The 18277-nt window shown below is 34.6% G+C and overlaps 1 protein-coding gene across 8 annotated transcripts in view; it reads left to right on the top strand.

Annotated features, from left to right (window-relative positions):
• The window catches only part of LOC150095188 (NHL repeat-containing protein 2), a 239799-nt gene that overhangs the window by 105512 nt on the left and 116010 nt on the right, over positions 1-18277 (top strand). For all 8 annotated transcript variants that reach the window (XM_090410046.1, XM_090410044.1, XM_090410041.1 and 5 more), the window contains exons 4-5: positions 1901-2038; positions 15364-15496. In XM_090410046.1, coding sequence (XP_090266172.1) covers positions 1901-2038; positions 15364-15496 — 271 coding nt within the window. The remainder of the gene's footprint in view (positions 1-1900; positions 2039-15363; positions 15497-18277) is intronic.

Genomic DNA, 18277 nt, shown 5'->3' with positions numbered 1-18277 from the left:
GGTTAGGATGTTTCGATTCAAAATTACCTCTCAGATTGTACTCTTTCGGCACAGCGATATATTCCTGGCAAACAATGTACACTATTTTGTCCTTAACATAAAAAAAAATATTTGTTTGTGCACTCAGGGTTAAATGTTCAATGTTCCAAATCTATTTTACGCTTTTTACTTAACCTCATTGTGTTGAGATTGACAATATTAATTACAAAAAACTAATGATGAAACACAATAATTCAGGTTATGATAAGTTATTGAAAGTTTATTTTTCACTTGGTTAGCGTATAATAAATTTAGTTTAATCCTTTATCCAAGTGTGAGCAAACAAAGTTTGCACCTGAAAGTATCTTCAGGACAGGGGGTAAGGTGGTACAACACCAGGCCACTCCTTGCAAAGGTGGAGCAAGCTAGCAATACTCCTATCTCAGTATCTCCCATAATGCAAAACACATCTCCTTGCAGATATGTGTTGCTCCACCTTTGCGAGGAGTGCCCTGGTGTTGTACCACCTTACCCCAGTCCTGAAGATACTTTCAGGTGCAAACTTTGTTTGCTCACACTTGGATAAAGGATTAAACTAAATTTATTGATAACAGTTATGTAATGTATTGCTCCAGCTACAACCAACCACTACACTGCCAAAGCCAGTCAAGGCATGGCCAAATTTGTGTAATGTGATTCGTTCTCATTCGTAGATATTAAGTCGTTATCACAGTGATGTAACTTTGAATTTCCCCGTAGTGACACTAGCGCTAACAAAACCTCAAAGCGATTGTAATAATTTGTTATTAAATACGACAGTGGGAATAACTCCAATGCTATTTATTGTCGAGTTGAAAGAAACATGATTGTGACATTAATCGCATGAATGTAAACATGCAGAGTCTTAGTAAAAATTTAATTCAAATAGTCTAATTTCATATTCTCCGTTATAATTAATTAATTTCAATCAGGCAGACAGGCCAAAATAAATAGCATTGCAGGCCGTGTGTTGTGCAGGCCTGCTGTAGAACAAGCAGACCTGCACAAACATTTCAGTTACTTAGGCACAATTTTTAGTGAAGATGGTAAATTAAATATGGAAATAGATAATGTAATCAACAAGGCTGGTATGGTAGGAAGTCAAGTAAATACATTTATATGGAATAAGAGAGAAATTAGTCAAAACACTAAATTAGCTGTATACAAGACAGTGCTCAAACCAATTTTAACTTATGGATCTGAGAGCTGGGTCAGAAATAAAGTACTTGACCACAGATATGAGAGTCCTGAGAAAGATTAGGGGCATGAACAGATGGCATCAATGGCAATATCATATTAAAAATGAGGATGTTAGAAAAGAACTTGACGTTGTCAAGTTCTTTTCTAACATCCAGAATTGCATTAGCAGAGATAATCTCAGGTGGTATGGTCACTTAAATAGAATGGGTGAGGAAAGATTAGCAAAACAAGTGTTCTCTGCCAGGTTGGCAGGAAAAAGACCCAGAGGATGACCAAGATATAGGTGGATTGATACGGTAAAAAGTGCCTTACATGATAGAAATATAAAATCTGATAATGTTGGAGTCTTGACAAGTAACAGACTGATTTGGAGGAAAATTGTAGATAGGAAGTTAGTAATGATGTAAATTTTTCATGTAGTACTATCATATCCTATATGCCCCTTGAGGATACATGACAGGAATTTGATGATGTATATTGCGTTATCATGTTGGTTTTGATTATGTTGGACATCAATATTTATTTTTGTAGGGTTCTAAATACAGAAACAAATGATTGGTGTTAATTTTTTAAAAAAATTTGAATGATCATTATTAGCATGTTCTTTTATCTGATTAAGATTTGAAAATATCTTAAAGTGAAGATTTTAATACTGATGTGAATGACATTTCTTTGTAATTAGGCTATTATTGGAAATCATGATGCAGGATTTGTTGATGGCTCCTTCCAAGAAGCAAGGTTTCATTGTCCACAAGGAGTTGTTTTTCATGAACCAGGAATTATTTATGTTGCAGACACTAAAAATCATTCTGTGAGGAAGGTAAGGAATTTATGGAAATTTTGTTTTATTTTAACATTATATAAAATTTAAATCTTTTTATTATTTTTTTCATTTTTTAGCAAAACAATTTTTGCTTTTAAAAAAAAAACAACTTATCCAACATCAAAACTGCAGTCATCAAAAGGCAGGTACATATACACTATCTACCATTAATTGTCTGGACACTTTAGGAATTTATAGTTGATACCTGCAGGCGAACCCTAATATCGGGTATGTCCACCTTTGAATTTGATCAACTTCTGCACTGTCTGAGAAAGGCTTTCCAAAAACATTCTGTATATATCTATACTGTGTTATTCCTTTACCATCTTATTTCTTTCTCTTGTATCTTCTCTCTTCCTCTATTATTCAAACTCTAATGATGACATTTCTTCATTCTAATGTTACATGCAAAATTCCACAGACAGATATCTTGATTACATGGTGCTAAATATTTGTTGCTTCTTCATCTCCTTGGAACCTAGACATCTCTCTGAGCATAGTAGTCCAGATGTCATCTAATCCTAGTCTTATAAAGTAGAAGAATAACTTCCTGTTCCTATAAGTTAGTTTTGTCTTAAATATTGTAATTGCTTGCTCTGATGACTTACCACCTTAATAGTGTCATTAAACTTTAGCTCATTGTCCACCATCATTCCAAGGTATCTTCAGTCCAAAACACATAACCTTACTTAACAACATTAAACTGACATCAAAATTGCCCATAGAATTAGTCCGTTAAGTCATCCTACAAGGATTCTATAGCAAATCTCTTATCACATCTTTGATAATCAGAATATAATTGGATGGTCTCCTCCAGACCATTTCTAATATCATTAATATACAGGTTACAGCATTTAGCCAAGTGTAGAATCTTATGGTAGTCCACTTGTCATTCTCCTTTACTTAGACTCCATTCTTCCATACATCACACTCTGATACCTATCAGTTAGCTGCTCTCCTAACCATGTTACATGCCTATTTTGCAAATCATCCTCTTGAGTTTGTATAATAACCTCACATATAGATCTTAAGAAGGCATCATCATCATGCTTGTCAATGATTTAGACCTAGAATGGACTGTTCTGGCCTTAGATCATCGTTGAATCTCTTCAGAGGATGTCCTGATTTTCTTTTTCTTAATGGTTTGTAATTTAAGGCTTGTTTTGGTAATCTTCTGTTTTCATTCTTTGAACATGTTCCATCCATTTATGTTTATATTTTTTAATTTTTTCTGTTACTGATTCCTGATTTAATTCTTCCATAATTTCTTTTGTGATTGAATAAAGTATACTTTGCAGTTTTTCTCACAAACTTCATTTCAGCTGTTATTAATTTTTGTTTGTCTTTTTGTTTTATTGTCCAGATTTCACTTCGTACAATAGGACTGGTAGGGCTAATGTATCGAATACTTTTAGTCTGGTTTGTTTTTGTGCTAGACTAGTTTAAGTATAGAGTAATTACATCTGTTATTTTTAAATATTTTACAATTTTTAGGTTTATATCATTTTCATTTTCAGTCATACATCCTAGGTAGTTAAATTAATTCACCTGTTCTAAAATCTTATCTATTACTATTTTAGTTCTTACTGGATCTTGTCCTTTAAAGGCCATCGTTTTTGATTTTCCTATTGATATTATCATTCCATAATCTTTGGCTATCTCATTTAAATTTAAAGTATCTTTCTGTAAGTTATCTTCAGAATTTGTAATTATTATTTGGTCATTAGCAAAAAGTAGAGTGTTTAAGTTCACAGTAGGAGAAAGTTTAATACCTTGATGGAAAATTTTATTCCATTTTATTATTATTGCACTTAAGATAAATGTTAAAAAGAGTTGCTGAAAGGGGGACATCCCTGTCAGACTCCTTGGTTTATGTCTCTCGTATAAGATAGTTCATGATTTAATCAGAGCTCTAATAGTACCCATATATAAAAAGGGAAATAAAACTGAATGTGAGAATTACAGAGGTATTTCACTACTGAGTGTTCCTGGCAAGATGAAAATTATTTGGTATTTATCTTTCTTTTAATATGTCAAATAAAATGCTTCTTTTAACTTTGCCAAATGCTTTTATAAAAATCAATAAATGTAATATGTGTTTCTAAATCATATTCTCTTCTTTTCTCTGTTATTAATTTTAGCCAAAAGGCTGAGTCTATACATGATCGTCCTTTTCTAAATCCATTCTGTACTTCTAAAATAAAGTTTTCAGAATATTTTATTAGTTTGTTATTTAATAATAAAACACATAAAAACCACAGTAATAACTTTTAATTAATAAAGGTACAAATATTTCATACTGAAATTAACAGTACATCTTCAGTGTCATACAAACAGCTAAAAGAATGGAATACAAAGTAAAGAACAGTCGGTGGATCACCAATTAACATTGTTGCCGCATGTTAGGAGATTAATTACTAAATATTATTAAATATTCCTTTAAAGAAAATTGATTTTTATTGATGGTTGCATAAAATAAAAGTCTCCCAGATTTTTGAGAGGGTGAGAGAGTCATTTCGATTTAGATTCGGCCAATGTAAAATAGCTTCACAACTTTCTTTAAAGAGGCGTTCATATTTGAACCTGCATCAGTTGAGGAGAAGAGCTTTATCCCACTGGATATTATGAGTAGTGTCAATGCTGTTGTGCTAGACCAGACTTATGAGATTTAATGTATTCAATATAATATTGATGTTCCTTAATTCTGTTTTCCACAGAACGGCCTGTTTGTCCAAAATAAGATACATTGCCTTCACATGGTATTTGGTAAACACCTGCCAAAGATGGAGATGACAGTTTATCTTTTGTAGAAAGCAATAAATAAGAAATTTTGTTGAGAGGAATATACGTGGGAATCAGATGATACTTCTTCACAATTCTGCCTATCAGTTCAGAGATGCCTGGAATGTAAAGGATTAAAACTCTGCAGTCTGTTGAAGAAACCTGAGGTATTGGATCATAGGACTCAATTATCTGCTGTATTTGATTCGGGTTGTAACCATTTGATTCTATTGGCTTTTTTATAGTGGAAAGTTCTTGTTGTAAGATTACTGGAGAGGCGCACACTTTATGTGCTCTATTAATTAAGGATTTGATAATGCCAACTTTTTTGCGATGTGTGATGAGCAGACTTTTGAAGAATGTATTTGCCAGTGAATGTAGGTTTTCAATAGACACTTGTAGACAAAGTACCAGAAGATGTACGTGTAAGGAGGATATCCAAGAATGGTAAACTACCAGAATTTTTTTTTCCGTGGTGAATTGAATACATGGATGAAGGCTATTTATCTGTTGTAGAAACGTGAGAGTTTTTCTTCAGCCTGTGGCTAAATAGCAAAAACATCCTCGACATAACGAAACCAAAGAGAGGGTTGAAGATGAATGGATGAAAACATATTGTCTTCGAACTGTTTCAAAAAATAGTTTGACAGAGACAGAGGGCTACCTCTTTAAAGAAAGTTGCTAAGCTATTTTACATTGGACGAATCTAAATCAAAATGACTGTCTCGCTCTCTCAAAAATCTGGGAGACTTATTTTATGCAACCATCAATAAAAATTAATTATTTTTAAAGGATTATTTAATGATATTTAGTAATTAATCTCCTAGCATGCGGCAACAATATTAATTGGTGATCCACCAACTGTTCTTTACTTTGTATTCCATTCTTTTAACTGTTTGTATGAAACTGAAGATGTACTGTTAATTTCAGTACGAAATATTTGTACACTTATTAATTAAAAGTTATTACTGTGGTTTTTACGTGTTTTATTATTAAATATACTATGCCACAGGTACCTCTAAAGATTAGAATCATCATCCTTCACGGGAAGAATTTACTAAACAAACAGGAAAATTAGGAAAGTTATCTGTTGTATAAGGTAAAACCGCGTAGGTTAGCCTAGTGACTTTGCGCTTCGCAACCATATGCCTGGAGAAGGAGTGTCCCAGGTTCGATTCCCATTGTAGACGTGAGGAATTTGAGGATCTTCCTCAGGCATAGCCAAGTTAGCCAGTCTTGGGCGCGGTCAGTAGGGTTTTTTCCGCCAGTTTATCTGGCGTTTTTCATCCCGCAAACAGGCAAACCGGCCCCTTAAACATACGCCTCTACAGTCAAAAATATATCCCCCCCAGCGGCAGATCAGGCGACGGGTCGGTTGGGAGTAGTACTAACAAGAAGTCGCATCTAAAGTAACACGCGGACCCTGCATAGGAAGCGGGAATAACGCGTAGAAGAAGAAGAAGAAGAAGAAGATCTGTTGTATAAGGTAAGCTTCGGGCAAGGATTGCCTTTCTAAAAAAAATGTCGTGATAAGAAAGTTATTCCTACATTTGCTAGATTTAAAGAAACAATTCGGTCTCGTGGAGCCAACGCTATTTACATTTGTGCAAGTTTTTCCTTAATACGGAACCAGCTTCGGGCAACTAAAAAAAAAAAGAATTAGCTTCTAATATTAAGTCTATTTTGGATTGTGAAGAAAAAATTTCAGCTGTTCTTGATGACGAATTACTTGATATTGTTCTTCGATTGTCAAAACAATCTCTATCCCGTTCCTATGAAAGATATATTTACAAACTTATGCAAAAATATAATTCTTTGTATCATAAACAAAAGAAAAACGTTACCTCTGACACTTCTACGAATAAATGGATTGTTAATATTTCTGGACGCCCATTATCTGACGCTGAAAATAATGCTTTAACTAAAGACCTGGATTTTGCAGTTATACCTAACGCATTCCTTATCTTGATTTTTTGCATAATATAGAACGTAATCTGTCAGGACTTTTTAGCGAAGTGCTAACAAACTACGATTTGAAGTTGCGACTTCTCTTTTTAAAAGCATGTTACCTCTATGTAACTTATCTAATGCTGAAATCAATGGGCTAACTTCTTTAAGAAAAAATAAAGATTTATCTATTCCAAAAGCAGATAAGGGAAAAGCTATTGTGATCATGGATATGCCTGACTATGAGAGAAAAGTAACCAGCCTTTTAGAAAATACCTCCACTTACCAAGAAATCACTCATAATCCTACAAATTCACAAATTAAACAATTAAATAAGTTGCTTGATGAAGTTATCCATTGTGGATAAACTACGTACTTATTTTGGAAGAACTCCTCGCTTATATGGCCTCCCAAATACACATAAAGAAGGCTATCCAGTAAGACCTATCATGAATTGTATTGATCCTCCTACTTATTGTATTGCAAAAGTCTTGTCACGTTCCTTAACTGCTCTTACTGGGCACTCCAGATCGTACATAAAAAATTCGACACATTTTCTTGAAAAAATCAAAAATATTCAAATCAAAGAGTTTGAGTTATTAGTCGGGTTTTATATTGTTTCTCTTTTTACCAATATCCCAGTAGTGAACACTGTCAAATTACTATATGAGGATTACCCTCCAGGTATTGCAAAGATTTTCGAATTTTTTATACACTCAGGTTATTTCATTTGGAAAAACAAGATCTACAAACAAGTTGAAGGTACTGCCATGGGTAGGCCTCTGTCTCCGCCTTTGGCAAAGTATTTTTTGAAACACTTCGAAGACGATATATTTTCATCCATTCATCTTCCACTTTGGTTTCGTTATGTCGAGGATGTTTTTGCTATTTAGCCACAGGCTGAAGAAAAACTCTCACGTTTCTACAACAGATAAATAGCCTTCATCCATGTATTCAATTCACCACGGAAAAAAAAAATTCTGGTAGTTTACCATTCTTGGATATCCTCCTTACACGTACATCTTCTGGTACTTTGTCTACAAGTGTCTATCGAAAACCTACATTCGCTGGCAGATACATTCATCAAAATTCTGCTCATCACACATTGCAAAAAGTTGGCATTATCAAATCCTTAATTAATAGAGCACATAAAGTGTGCTCCTCTCCAGTAATCTTACAACAAGAACTTTCCACTATAAAAAAGCTTTCCAATAGAATCAAATGGTTACAACCCGAATCAAATCCAGCAGATAATTGAGTCCTATGATCCAATATCTCAGGTTTCTTCAACAGACTGCAGAGTTTTAATCCTTTACATTCCAGGCATCTCTGAACTGATAGACAGAATTTTGAAAAAGTATCATCTGATTCCCATGTATATTACTATCAACAAAATTTCTTATTTAATGCTTTCTACAAAAGATAAACTGTCACCTCTATCTTTGGCAGGTATTTACCAAATACCATGTGAATGCAATGTATCTTATTTTGGACAAACAGGCCGTTCTGTGGAAAACAGAATTAAGGAACATCAATATTATATTGAATACATTAAATCTCATAAGTCTGGTCTAGCACAACACAGCATTGACACTACTCATAATATCCAGTGGGATAAAGCTCTTCTCCTCCATAGATGCAGGTTCAAATATGAATGCCTCTTTAAAGAAGTTTTGTGAAGCTATTTTACATTGGCCGAATCTAAATCGAAATGGCTGTCTCACTCTCTCAAAAATCTGGGAGACTTTTATTTTATGCAACCATCAATAAAAATTAATTATCTTTAAAGGATTATTTAATAATATTTAGTAATTAATCTCCTAGCACGTGGCAACAATGTTAATTGGTGATCCACCGACTGTTCTTTACTTTGTATTCCATTCTTTTAACTGTTTGTATGACACTGAAGATGTGCTGTTAATTTCAGTACGAGATATTTGTACCTTTATTAATTAAAAGTTATTACTGTGGTTTTTACGTGTTTTATTATTAAATTAACAATGCCACAGGTACCTCTAAAGATTAGTTTGTTATTTAAAATTCTGGTATATATTTTGTAACAGAATTTAGTATACTTATACCGCTGTAATTTTTAGAGTCATCTCTACTACTTTTTTTAAAGATAGGGATCATCTTGGGAAGTACTGTGGGAAATTCCAGAATTATGATGGTATAATTATTCCCTTTATCCAGTTCCACTCTAACTCTTGTAAATTTGATTAGATGTCTGGGAATCCTACCTTAAACAAAGCCATGCTGTCCTTTATAATGGATCAAAATGTTGTGTACCCATCTCTGGATATGTTTTCTGACAAACCTCTGCTTTACCTTAATGACCCCCCCCCCCCACAGAATTGCAGATTGAGATTGATCTGTAATTGACTGCATCAGTTCTAGCTCTTTCCTTGTACAATGTAATATCATACCCTCCCTCCACTGATTAGGAATTATGCTGCTGTTGAAACTCAAGTTAAAAACCAGGGTAGGGCATTGCTACTAGATTCCTTTGGTTGTTGTGCTGACATTCCATGCAGTCCTGCTGCTGTTTTTGTGTCATGCTCTTGCAATACTTTTTATCTCTCTACCTAATTCACTTCTGTCTTTTCATCTAGTTCATCCCTGACTTCCTGTGGAATATATAACTTAAATTATATATTTGGTTTAATCCTTTATCCAAGTGTAAGCAAACAAAGTTTGTGCCTGATGTATCTTCAGGACTGGGGCAACTCGTGGCAAAGGTGGACTGACTTCACATCACTTGCCTTAGTATCCCATAATGCAAAGCACATCTCCTTGCAGACATGTATAATGCTATGCATTTGCTTACACTTGGATAAAGGATTAAACTAAATATATAATTTATAGTATAACCAAGTGAAAAAATTTCCAACATTTTTCTCTAATCCCGAGTAATTTAATAATAAAGTGTGACACCTTTTGGCAACTTGTATATGGAAATATGACATCTGCATTGCTTCAACCTTGGGTCTGGCTCCCACTTGAAGAGACCTCAATAAAGGTCAAAACCAGTCTGGGTAGTGACCCCTTCTCATAATGCATAGCATTATACATGTCTGCTAGGAGATGTGCTTTGCATATTTGATACTAAGGCAAGTGATGTGAAGTCAGCCCACCTTTGCCAAGAGTTTCCCCAGTCCTGAAAATACTTCAGCTGCAAACTTTGTTTGCTTACACTTGGATAAAAGATTAAACCATATATATAATTTATAGTATAACCAAGTGAAAAAACTTCCAAAATGTATAACTTACCCATATTAATTGCTTATGACTCAACTATTTCATGTATATTTGACACTTTCCTACAATCCCCTTCCTGTGGGTCACCTGTTTGTGGTGGAGGGGACCTCCCAGTGATGTTACTGCCCCCCCCCTTTTATAATGGACTGCCATGTTTGGTGTGGTGCGACACTTGGACATATGCAAAGGGGGGGGGGGTCCTGGTACTCTTGACTACTTTGGTCTTTTTTGGCAAGATGGGCCATCCTGGATGGTTCAACCAGGATCAGTCTGCTGGTGAGCTCCTGCAAGGGTCAACGGTGTTACAGTAAGTCTCTCACCCCGTGGTATGTGGTCAGGACCCAAAACTTGCTGTGGTGCTGGTATAACATCCAGGGTTTTTTATGTCCAGGGTGAAGTTTTAAATGTTGATATTATTTTTGCAAGAGCACTGCCAGTTTTGTTATTTAGGAGAAATGGAGAATGCTGTCATCAGCAAAACTAGGATTTGAGGTCAGTAAAATCATTGTTTATGTATATGAGAAAGAGGGTGGGTGAAATAACAGAGCCCTGTGGAACACCCACATCAGTAGCAAAATCTGAAGTGAGAACACTCTTCATCTGAGCAGCCTGAAGAAAACTTATTGTCTCTCTCCTGCTCTTTGTAATTGGATTGCCAACCTCCTCTGGTTGTTCTTTGCATGTCATGCTGAATGAGACTTCTTTATGTATGCTGGAATATCCCACGGTTCTATACTCTTGAACGTGCTCTTCCTCCTTGACATCAATGACTTCAAATCCTGTTCATAGTTTTGTTGATGACAGTAATCTCCATTCCACTTCATTTGAGAAACCTTAAAGCTTCAAGATCTTCCATAACCAATATCAGTGCTTGCACTGATCTTATCATTCTCAAGTAGAGTGAAGACAACTGATTGAATTCTGTGCTATTAAAACAAACACAAAAATTATTAAAACTTTCTTATTACCCATAAGAAAGATCCTATCTCACTCCCTTACTTTTTATAATGTTCTAATATTCTTTCAAGATCAATTCTCCCCTACTTGGGCTAACTTTCACTTCCAGTTTATCCTGGCATCATCATATTATATCAATAGTCTAATCAGCCTTCAAAAACTCATTATTTTTTTGTTCAAAACATTGCTTTTCTCCTACTCAACTCCTAACATTTTATAAATCTCAAATCCAAAACCTTAACAGTTTGGGTGGTCACCCCCAAAACCTCCTAAAGAATATTTGATTGTGATGGCAAGCCTGATTGGTGATCTCTCTCTCTCTCTCTCACATAAACTCCCATCAGTCTTTTCATAGTGTTCTCTTTCTGCGTTATGCCTTTAAAAAATTTTTTTTATTTTTTTTATAGGAACTTTCATGGGCATTGCTCCTCTGAACTGGCCACTATCATTCCTCTGCTTTAATCATGTAAGAACTAGATTAGTCACTGGTCAACATCTGTACACACTCCATCCTAAATATTGAATCAATGTTTCAGAATCTTTCTCGCATTCCATCCGCTGCTGTTTGGTATGGCCTTCCTCATACAGCAATCCCTCAATTAATGTCTCTCATTTAGTGCATCATTTTTTTTCTATACCCAAATACAATTAATATGCCTCTAATATTAGATTAGTGCACCTATTTACATCTTTAAAATGTTGCAAATTTTAAAAATTTTCTATCTATACATTTTTTTTAGCTAACTATTTTAAAAAATCACTCACCAGGATGAAATAATTTAGTTACCGATTGAAAACATTTTACAAAGTTATTTTTTAATGGCATACAGTATTACACTATTTCCATGTACATTATATTCAAAATTTACTGCCAAAAGTTGTTGTCTGCTAATTACACAGTTTTCGCCGATACTTTATAGTTTACTATATTCGGCATGAAACTCTCTGATTCCAATCTTTGAGTTTCTTATTCGGTTTTAAAACAATGTGGATTTTATATCCCCTTAATTTAAAATATTGTTTATATCGCCGAAATGAAGCTTATTAGCTCTTTATATTTAAGTAACTTAATGGTTGCACCGTCTTCGGAAACTCGTATAGCAGAGTATATAAGTTCTTTTTGCTATACACTTTGGTATTATGGTCTAGCTACTCACTGATGAAGCCTCTAAAAAGGCTGAAACCGGTCTGGGTAGTGACCTCCCTCCATAATGTAATAACAGCATACATTTCCTAGGAAATGTGTTTTTACATTATGGAAAATACCTAAGAATAGCGATCTGAACTTTCCCCACCTTTGCAACGAGTTGTCCGATATTGTACTACGTACTAGGGTCACTTGCATTAGCTCACGCTAGTTTTTGCCGATACTTTATAGTTTACTATATTTGGCATGAAACTCTCTGATTCCAATCTTTGAGTTTCTTATTCGGTTTTAAAACACATTATCATACTTGTAAAACACGAGTGGCATGTCACATGAAATTATATGATATTTTTATAAATAATAAAACTAAGATTTCCTCCTCCTTACAAAAACATATCTATAAAGTCCAATAACATACCTATTTCTTTAATTTTTTAATTTAAAATATCTTCTTAGTGCGACTTTTGCTGTTGAACTTCTTGGAATAGTTTCTCAATATGTGGTGAATACGGCGTAATTTTCATTTTCAAACATGACGAAAGACTCACGTTGTTTAGCCTTTCTCTAAATCTGTCGCAAACAAATATAATTTTTGTTCAAGCGAAATCATTTCTTCTAAAAGCAAAACTGCTGTATTTCCCTTTCCCTGTAGTTTCTTATTTAGTGCGTTTAAATGGGAAGTCATATCCACCATAAAGTAGAATTTTTGTAACCAATGAGTATCTTCTAACTGTGCGTATTCAAGGTCATTTTGTCTTAGAAACAACTTAACCTCTCCAAGGCAGGTGGCAAATCGCATCAGCACTGCACCCTCTGGAAAGCCATCTTATTCTGTTATGCAAAAGAAGATCGGAATATTCGCAATTGATTTCTTTAAGAAGTTTGCAAAATTGCCGATCATGTATCGGTCTTGCCATTATTTTGTTAACAATTTCTACAACGAAATGCATCACTACTGTTATCTCTTTTGGAAAAATTTGTGCATAAAGTATCTCTTGATGGATTATGCTGTGAAAGGAAAACACGTCATGCAAAATTTGTTTTTTAAATAAAGAAACAAAACCTCTTTTTTGTACCTTTCATGCTCGGCGCCCCATTGGTCGTAATAGATATTTTGTTAATATTAATACCCTTACTTTTCAAGCAAGTGGTAACAGCAGATTCAATGTCTTCTCCACGAGTTTCTCCTGTAAGTGGCAGTATATTGAGTAATTCTTCTTGAGGTCCTTGAGAGTTTACATATCTACAAATAAGTACAATCTGTGCAATGTCATCCACATCGCATGATTCGTCACAGGCAATGGAGAATCATGCAAAATTTGTTTTTTAAATAAAGAAACAAAACCTTTTTTTGTACCTTTCATGCTTGCATGCTCGGCACCCTATTGGTCGTAATAGATATTATTTTGTTAATATTAATACCCTTACTTTTCAAGCAAGTGGTAACAGCAGATTCAATGTCTTCTCCGCAATTTTCTTAAATAGCAGTATATCGAGTAATTCTTCTTGAGGTCCTTGAGAGTTTACGTATCTACAAATAAGTACAATCTGTGCAATGTCATCTACATCGATCTGTACTAATGTCATCAAATAACGATTTGTTACAGGCAATGGAGAATCCTGGTGTTGAATTTAGATCTGTAGCCTGCTGATTTGTTATATCTTCTGCCATTTGTATAGTTCTATCCCTTACAATCTTAGCAGATAATGTCCGCTTTTTTTTTAAAATCGCAGAAGAGAAATTCGGAACATTTTAATAAAACATTCTTTCACATATTCGCCATCCATAAAAAGTTTTCTTCTTTTAACAACTTCTTGAGCAACCACAAAACTAGCAATAGTCGTATTTCTTGATGCTTTTATCCATTTGGAAAATTAACATTTAGTTAGGTTTACTTTGCGTTGCAGCTCTTCTACTGCCTTTTTTCTTTCATCTCAATGTGGATATGCTTTGTCAAATGTATTGTGTTTATTTGAAAAATGTCGTAGTATATTTGATTTTTTATTGTTTGAAAGCTTTTCGTGGCATATTAAACACATTGGAAATCCTGCTGTATTTGCTACAAATGCATAGGTTTCGGTCCATTCACTTTTAAACTCCCGATTTTCTTGTTCTATCTCGTTCTGTCCTGGTTGGCTGAGTGGTTAGCGTATCCACTCTCCAGCCAAAAGGCTGGGTTCAAATCCTTCTTGTGCATGGGTGTTGTGATTGTCTGTGAAAGTACTAGTGGTGGTAGTCGGCGGTAGATGGCCTTGGTGTTAGATGATGAAGGTTGGTGGAGTAGTGAGACGAAGAGTTGTAGTGTAGATGCCCTCCCTCGACGAGTCTTTGGACTCCCTGGAGGTGTGATATAATAATAATAATAATAATCTTTCTCTTCTTTGCTGACATTTTAAATACTATAAAAATATTTTTATTTTGTTAATATTTAATTTAATGTTACAATATTCACGTTACCTAACACAATCACCAGTAAATGAAAGCACTGCAACGTCCACTACAAAACCTTTACTTATTTTAACAAAGTGAGCAGATTTACAGACCACACCTGCACTATATGCGAAGACAATGGGTGTGTCAGACAGGCAAGCGCTACATGTTCTAGCCTAGTGTGACTTATTTGGTTTAATAAATTAAAACAACATAAAACATAACTAAGTAATTTTAATTGGCATGAATAATTAAAACAAATATTTGACAAACCAGTGGGTTTGTAAATTCTTGCATTATCCATGATATTCCAAGACGAATGTAAAGAAGGATTATCGCTTTTGATGTCAAAGAGTTCAAACATGAAAGTATTAAATTTTTCAACATCACATGTACTATTTTCAATTGTAAAATATCCTTGACTTAATGTAAAATGTCCTTAATTTATTGCATATGCTATATTTAGGGTTTTTAGTTTCTAATTTAATAAATAACATTCATTTTGCATTATTCAAAAATAGATTGTTTAATAACAAAAAGAGCCGCAATTATTCATCCAAAGAGCTGCATGCGGTTCCGGAGCCGCTGGTTGCCGACCCCTGCACTAGAGTCAGTCCTTAAGGAAACTGCTCCTCATCAACTGGAATTCTCCTAAACCATTAACCAAAAGTGAATTGACTAACTTTTATCTATCATTCTTTTGTTTAAAGAATTCATATACCTATAGCAAGTAACTGATGATTCACCAGAAACTCTATAATTCATTAGAAATATGCACTGAGTAAATTTATTCTTTTTTAGATTGATTTGAAAGAGAAGAGTGTAAGTACTCTAATAGGAGGTGCAACTAAAGAGAGGGGTGAAGAAAAAAGAAATTGGGAATTTATTTTTCCGTGTAGCTCACCATGGGATCTTTGTATAGGACCTAGTAACGGTAAGTTTGGTCAGGATATCTAGTGGTTTTTTTTTTTTAATTTTTTTTTTTGACTTTTTTGATAGTTCATAGAATGTTGGGAAAAAAAAAGCATTTCTATCCAACTGCTTATAGTAAGCTCTAATTGCACAGGCATAACGCACTTGATTCATAATCATAATAGACCAACCAGCTCTACTAATCCACTTTTAGGTTATCTATAACTTATGGACTTATGTTTTTTTTTAACTGAGGTAGTCCATGTAAATTATTAACTAGGTGATGATCTAGATTTTATTTTGAGTGAGGGAGGGGATATATCAAAACTTGTAGTATTGCAACAGTATAATGCAAGACAAAACTTATATGGTTTGGAAATGTGATTGTATGGTTATATGATTTTGAAAACCCTTTGTGGGCTGGATAACCATAAAGTTAATTTGGAGAAGTCAAGCTATTTGGTTTCAGAATTACTCTCTCTCAGAATCTTTGGCAAACTAATGCAGCCATATTTGTTGAGGTTGGGGGGGGGGGGAATGCTTCATAATCAATGCTGATTCAAAAATAGTCTCTCAGACTTCATGGTCCTTCTATGTAACACTGATGCCTTTTTTTTCCATTTAATCCTGTGTGAAGGAGTATCCATATCATGGTCTTCCAGTCCTAACTTGCCACCCAGATGATTGCAGATGTAATTTTTATGTTTTCTTCAAGGCTGATTAACTGCTCTACTAGGCTGTCCAAAGTGGGCTAAACTACAGGCTCAAAGAACTTTATATACTCAAATGTGCAAGGGGATGAAGTTGATCTGTAGAAGAATGGATGAAGGTAGCCAGTTAAATGAATGATTTGAAAGTGGCACAGATATGTGTTGGTCATAGGAAGGAGGGGGGGGGGGTACATACAGTATTTTATCTATTTTGTAGGGGGTTGAATGATTTGAAAGTGGCACAGATATGTGTTGGTCATAGGAAGGAGAGGGGGTGCATACAGTATTTTATCTATTTTGTAGGGGGGTTTATAGCCATTGCCTAAAAAAAGTGTTGTGAGGGTTCCTGAGCTCATTTTCAAGAGCTGTGTCATTTGAATAGATAGTCATGGTTCTGTATGTATTTTGAGGGTGCCATACAATTGGGATTGGTGATGGTGTGATTGTGTATATAAATACCTTCCTCTATGTTTGAGTTTTCTATAAATGGAAAAGGGTCATTAGTCGTTAGTTTGTCATGTTACTGGTGTATCTAGAAAGAGGAGACATTTGTTACTTTCCAGAATAAATGGTTAATCTGAATAATTCAAATATGTCAGGGATTTCTGTCAAAAGTACATTAGTAAACAATGAAGTAATCTCAAAGCTGACCATAATGTCAGAATCCTATGAAGTTTAATTTTTTGCAATGCAGTCATGCCACTACCCATTCCAACAGTATGGCATCCTTGATGCAGGCCTTAAAAATCAGCTCAGGTACTTGCACAACACTTTTTAGTCAATGGCTACCACCCCTACAAAATAGATAAAATACTGTATGCATCCTCATCCCTCCTGTAACTAACGCACACACACACACATGTGATCATAGTAAAACCATTGCCATTCCTTATATGCTGGATACATCAGATAAGACAGTTAAAGTTCTCTGCAAATATAACCTCCATGCCACTTTCAAACCACTCATTCAACTAGTTACCTTTCCGTTTTCCTAAGAATAACAGATGAAGGTAATTCCTTGTGCCTGCATTTTAGCCTACTTTCAATAGAGTGGTAGATCAGTCAACATCTGCTTTGAGGAACATAAAAATTGCATATGTGATCATTTGGATAGCAAGTTTGCACTGTCAGACCATGCTCTGCATATTGTTTCACACAGGATTAAATGGAAGAAGACATTGGTGTTACATAGAAGTCGCTATAGGTCTTAGAGACTATTTTTAGAATCAGCATCAGCTATGAATTACTCCTCCAACCTTAACAACTATGGCTGCATTAATTTGCTAAAGATCCGGAAGACTTTCCAAGACCTAATAGCTAGTCTTCTCCAAATTAACTTTATGGTTAACTGTCCTGTGGAGGATGTTGGGTTAGGACATTCTCCTGGAAACTCACCTTAACCTATAAAACAGATAAATCAACTGAAGAACATATGCAGTTAACAAGCATAATGCACTTGCTTCATAACCATAACAGACCAACCAGCGCTACTAATCCACTTTTAGGTTATCTATAACTTATGGACTTTTTATATTATTTTTTTAACTGAGGTAGTCCATGCTGTCTAGCTTCAACTGGGAAGGCTAAATGATGCTGTTGGATTTTAAGTATTTTATCAGCAGAAATTTGATGAGTGGTTTATAGAGTACTTTGATTTTGTGATATTGGAGAAAATTGTCTAATTTATGTACACTGGGTGTTCATTTAATGTGATACCACCTATCATGACATCCTCGTTTCCATGATTTTTTTCCTTTTGAAATGGATTATTATTATCATCATGATCATCATCTGAGATCTACAGGGAATCAAGGACTCATCAAGGGAGCCTATATATCACCCAATAAATTAAAGATGCCAAGAAATTATATTCTTGGTTTCATTCTTTATCCAAGTGTAAGCAAACAAAGTTTGTGTGTGGTCACTTCATGACTGGGCTACTTGTTTATATAGAAGCTAATGACTTCAATTAATTGCCTTACTATCCCATAATGCAATGCAGATATCCTTACAGACATGTATAATAATAATATGCATTATACATGTCTATAATATAACATGGGAAGGGCCACTACCCAGACCAGTTTTGACCT

The sequence above is a fragment of the Typopeltis vanoorti genome, chromosome 20 (assembly GCF_054136105.1).
Source record: "Typopeltis vanoorti isolate ZY-2024b chromosome 20, IOZ_Tvanoo_1.0, whole genome shotgun sequence".
Taxonomy (NCBI): domain Eukaryota; kingdom Metazoa; phylum Arthropoda; class Arachnida; order Uropygi; family Thelyphonidae; genus Typopeltis; species Typopeltis vanoorti.
This window is presented reverse-complemented; position numbering and strand designations above follow the sequence as displayed.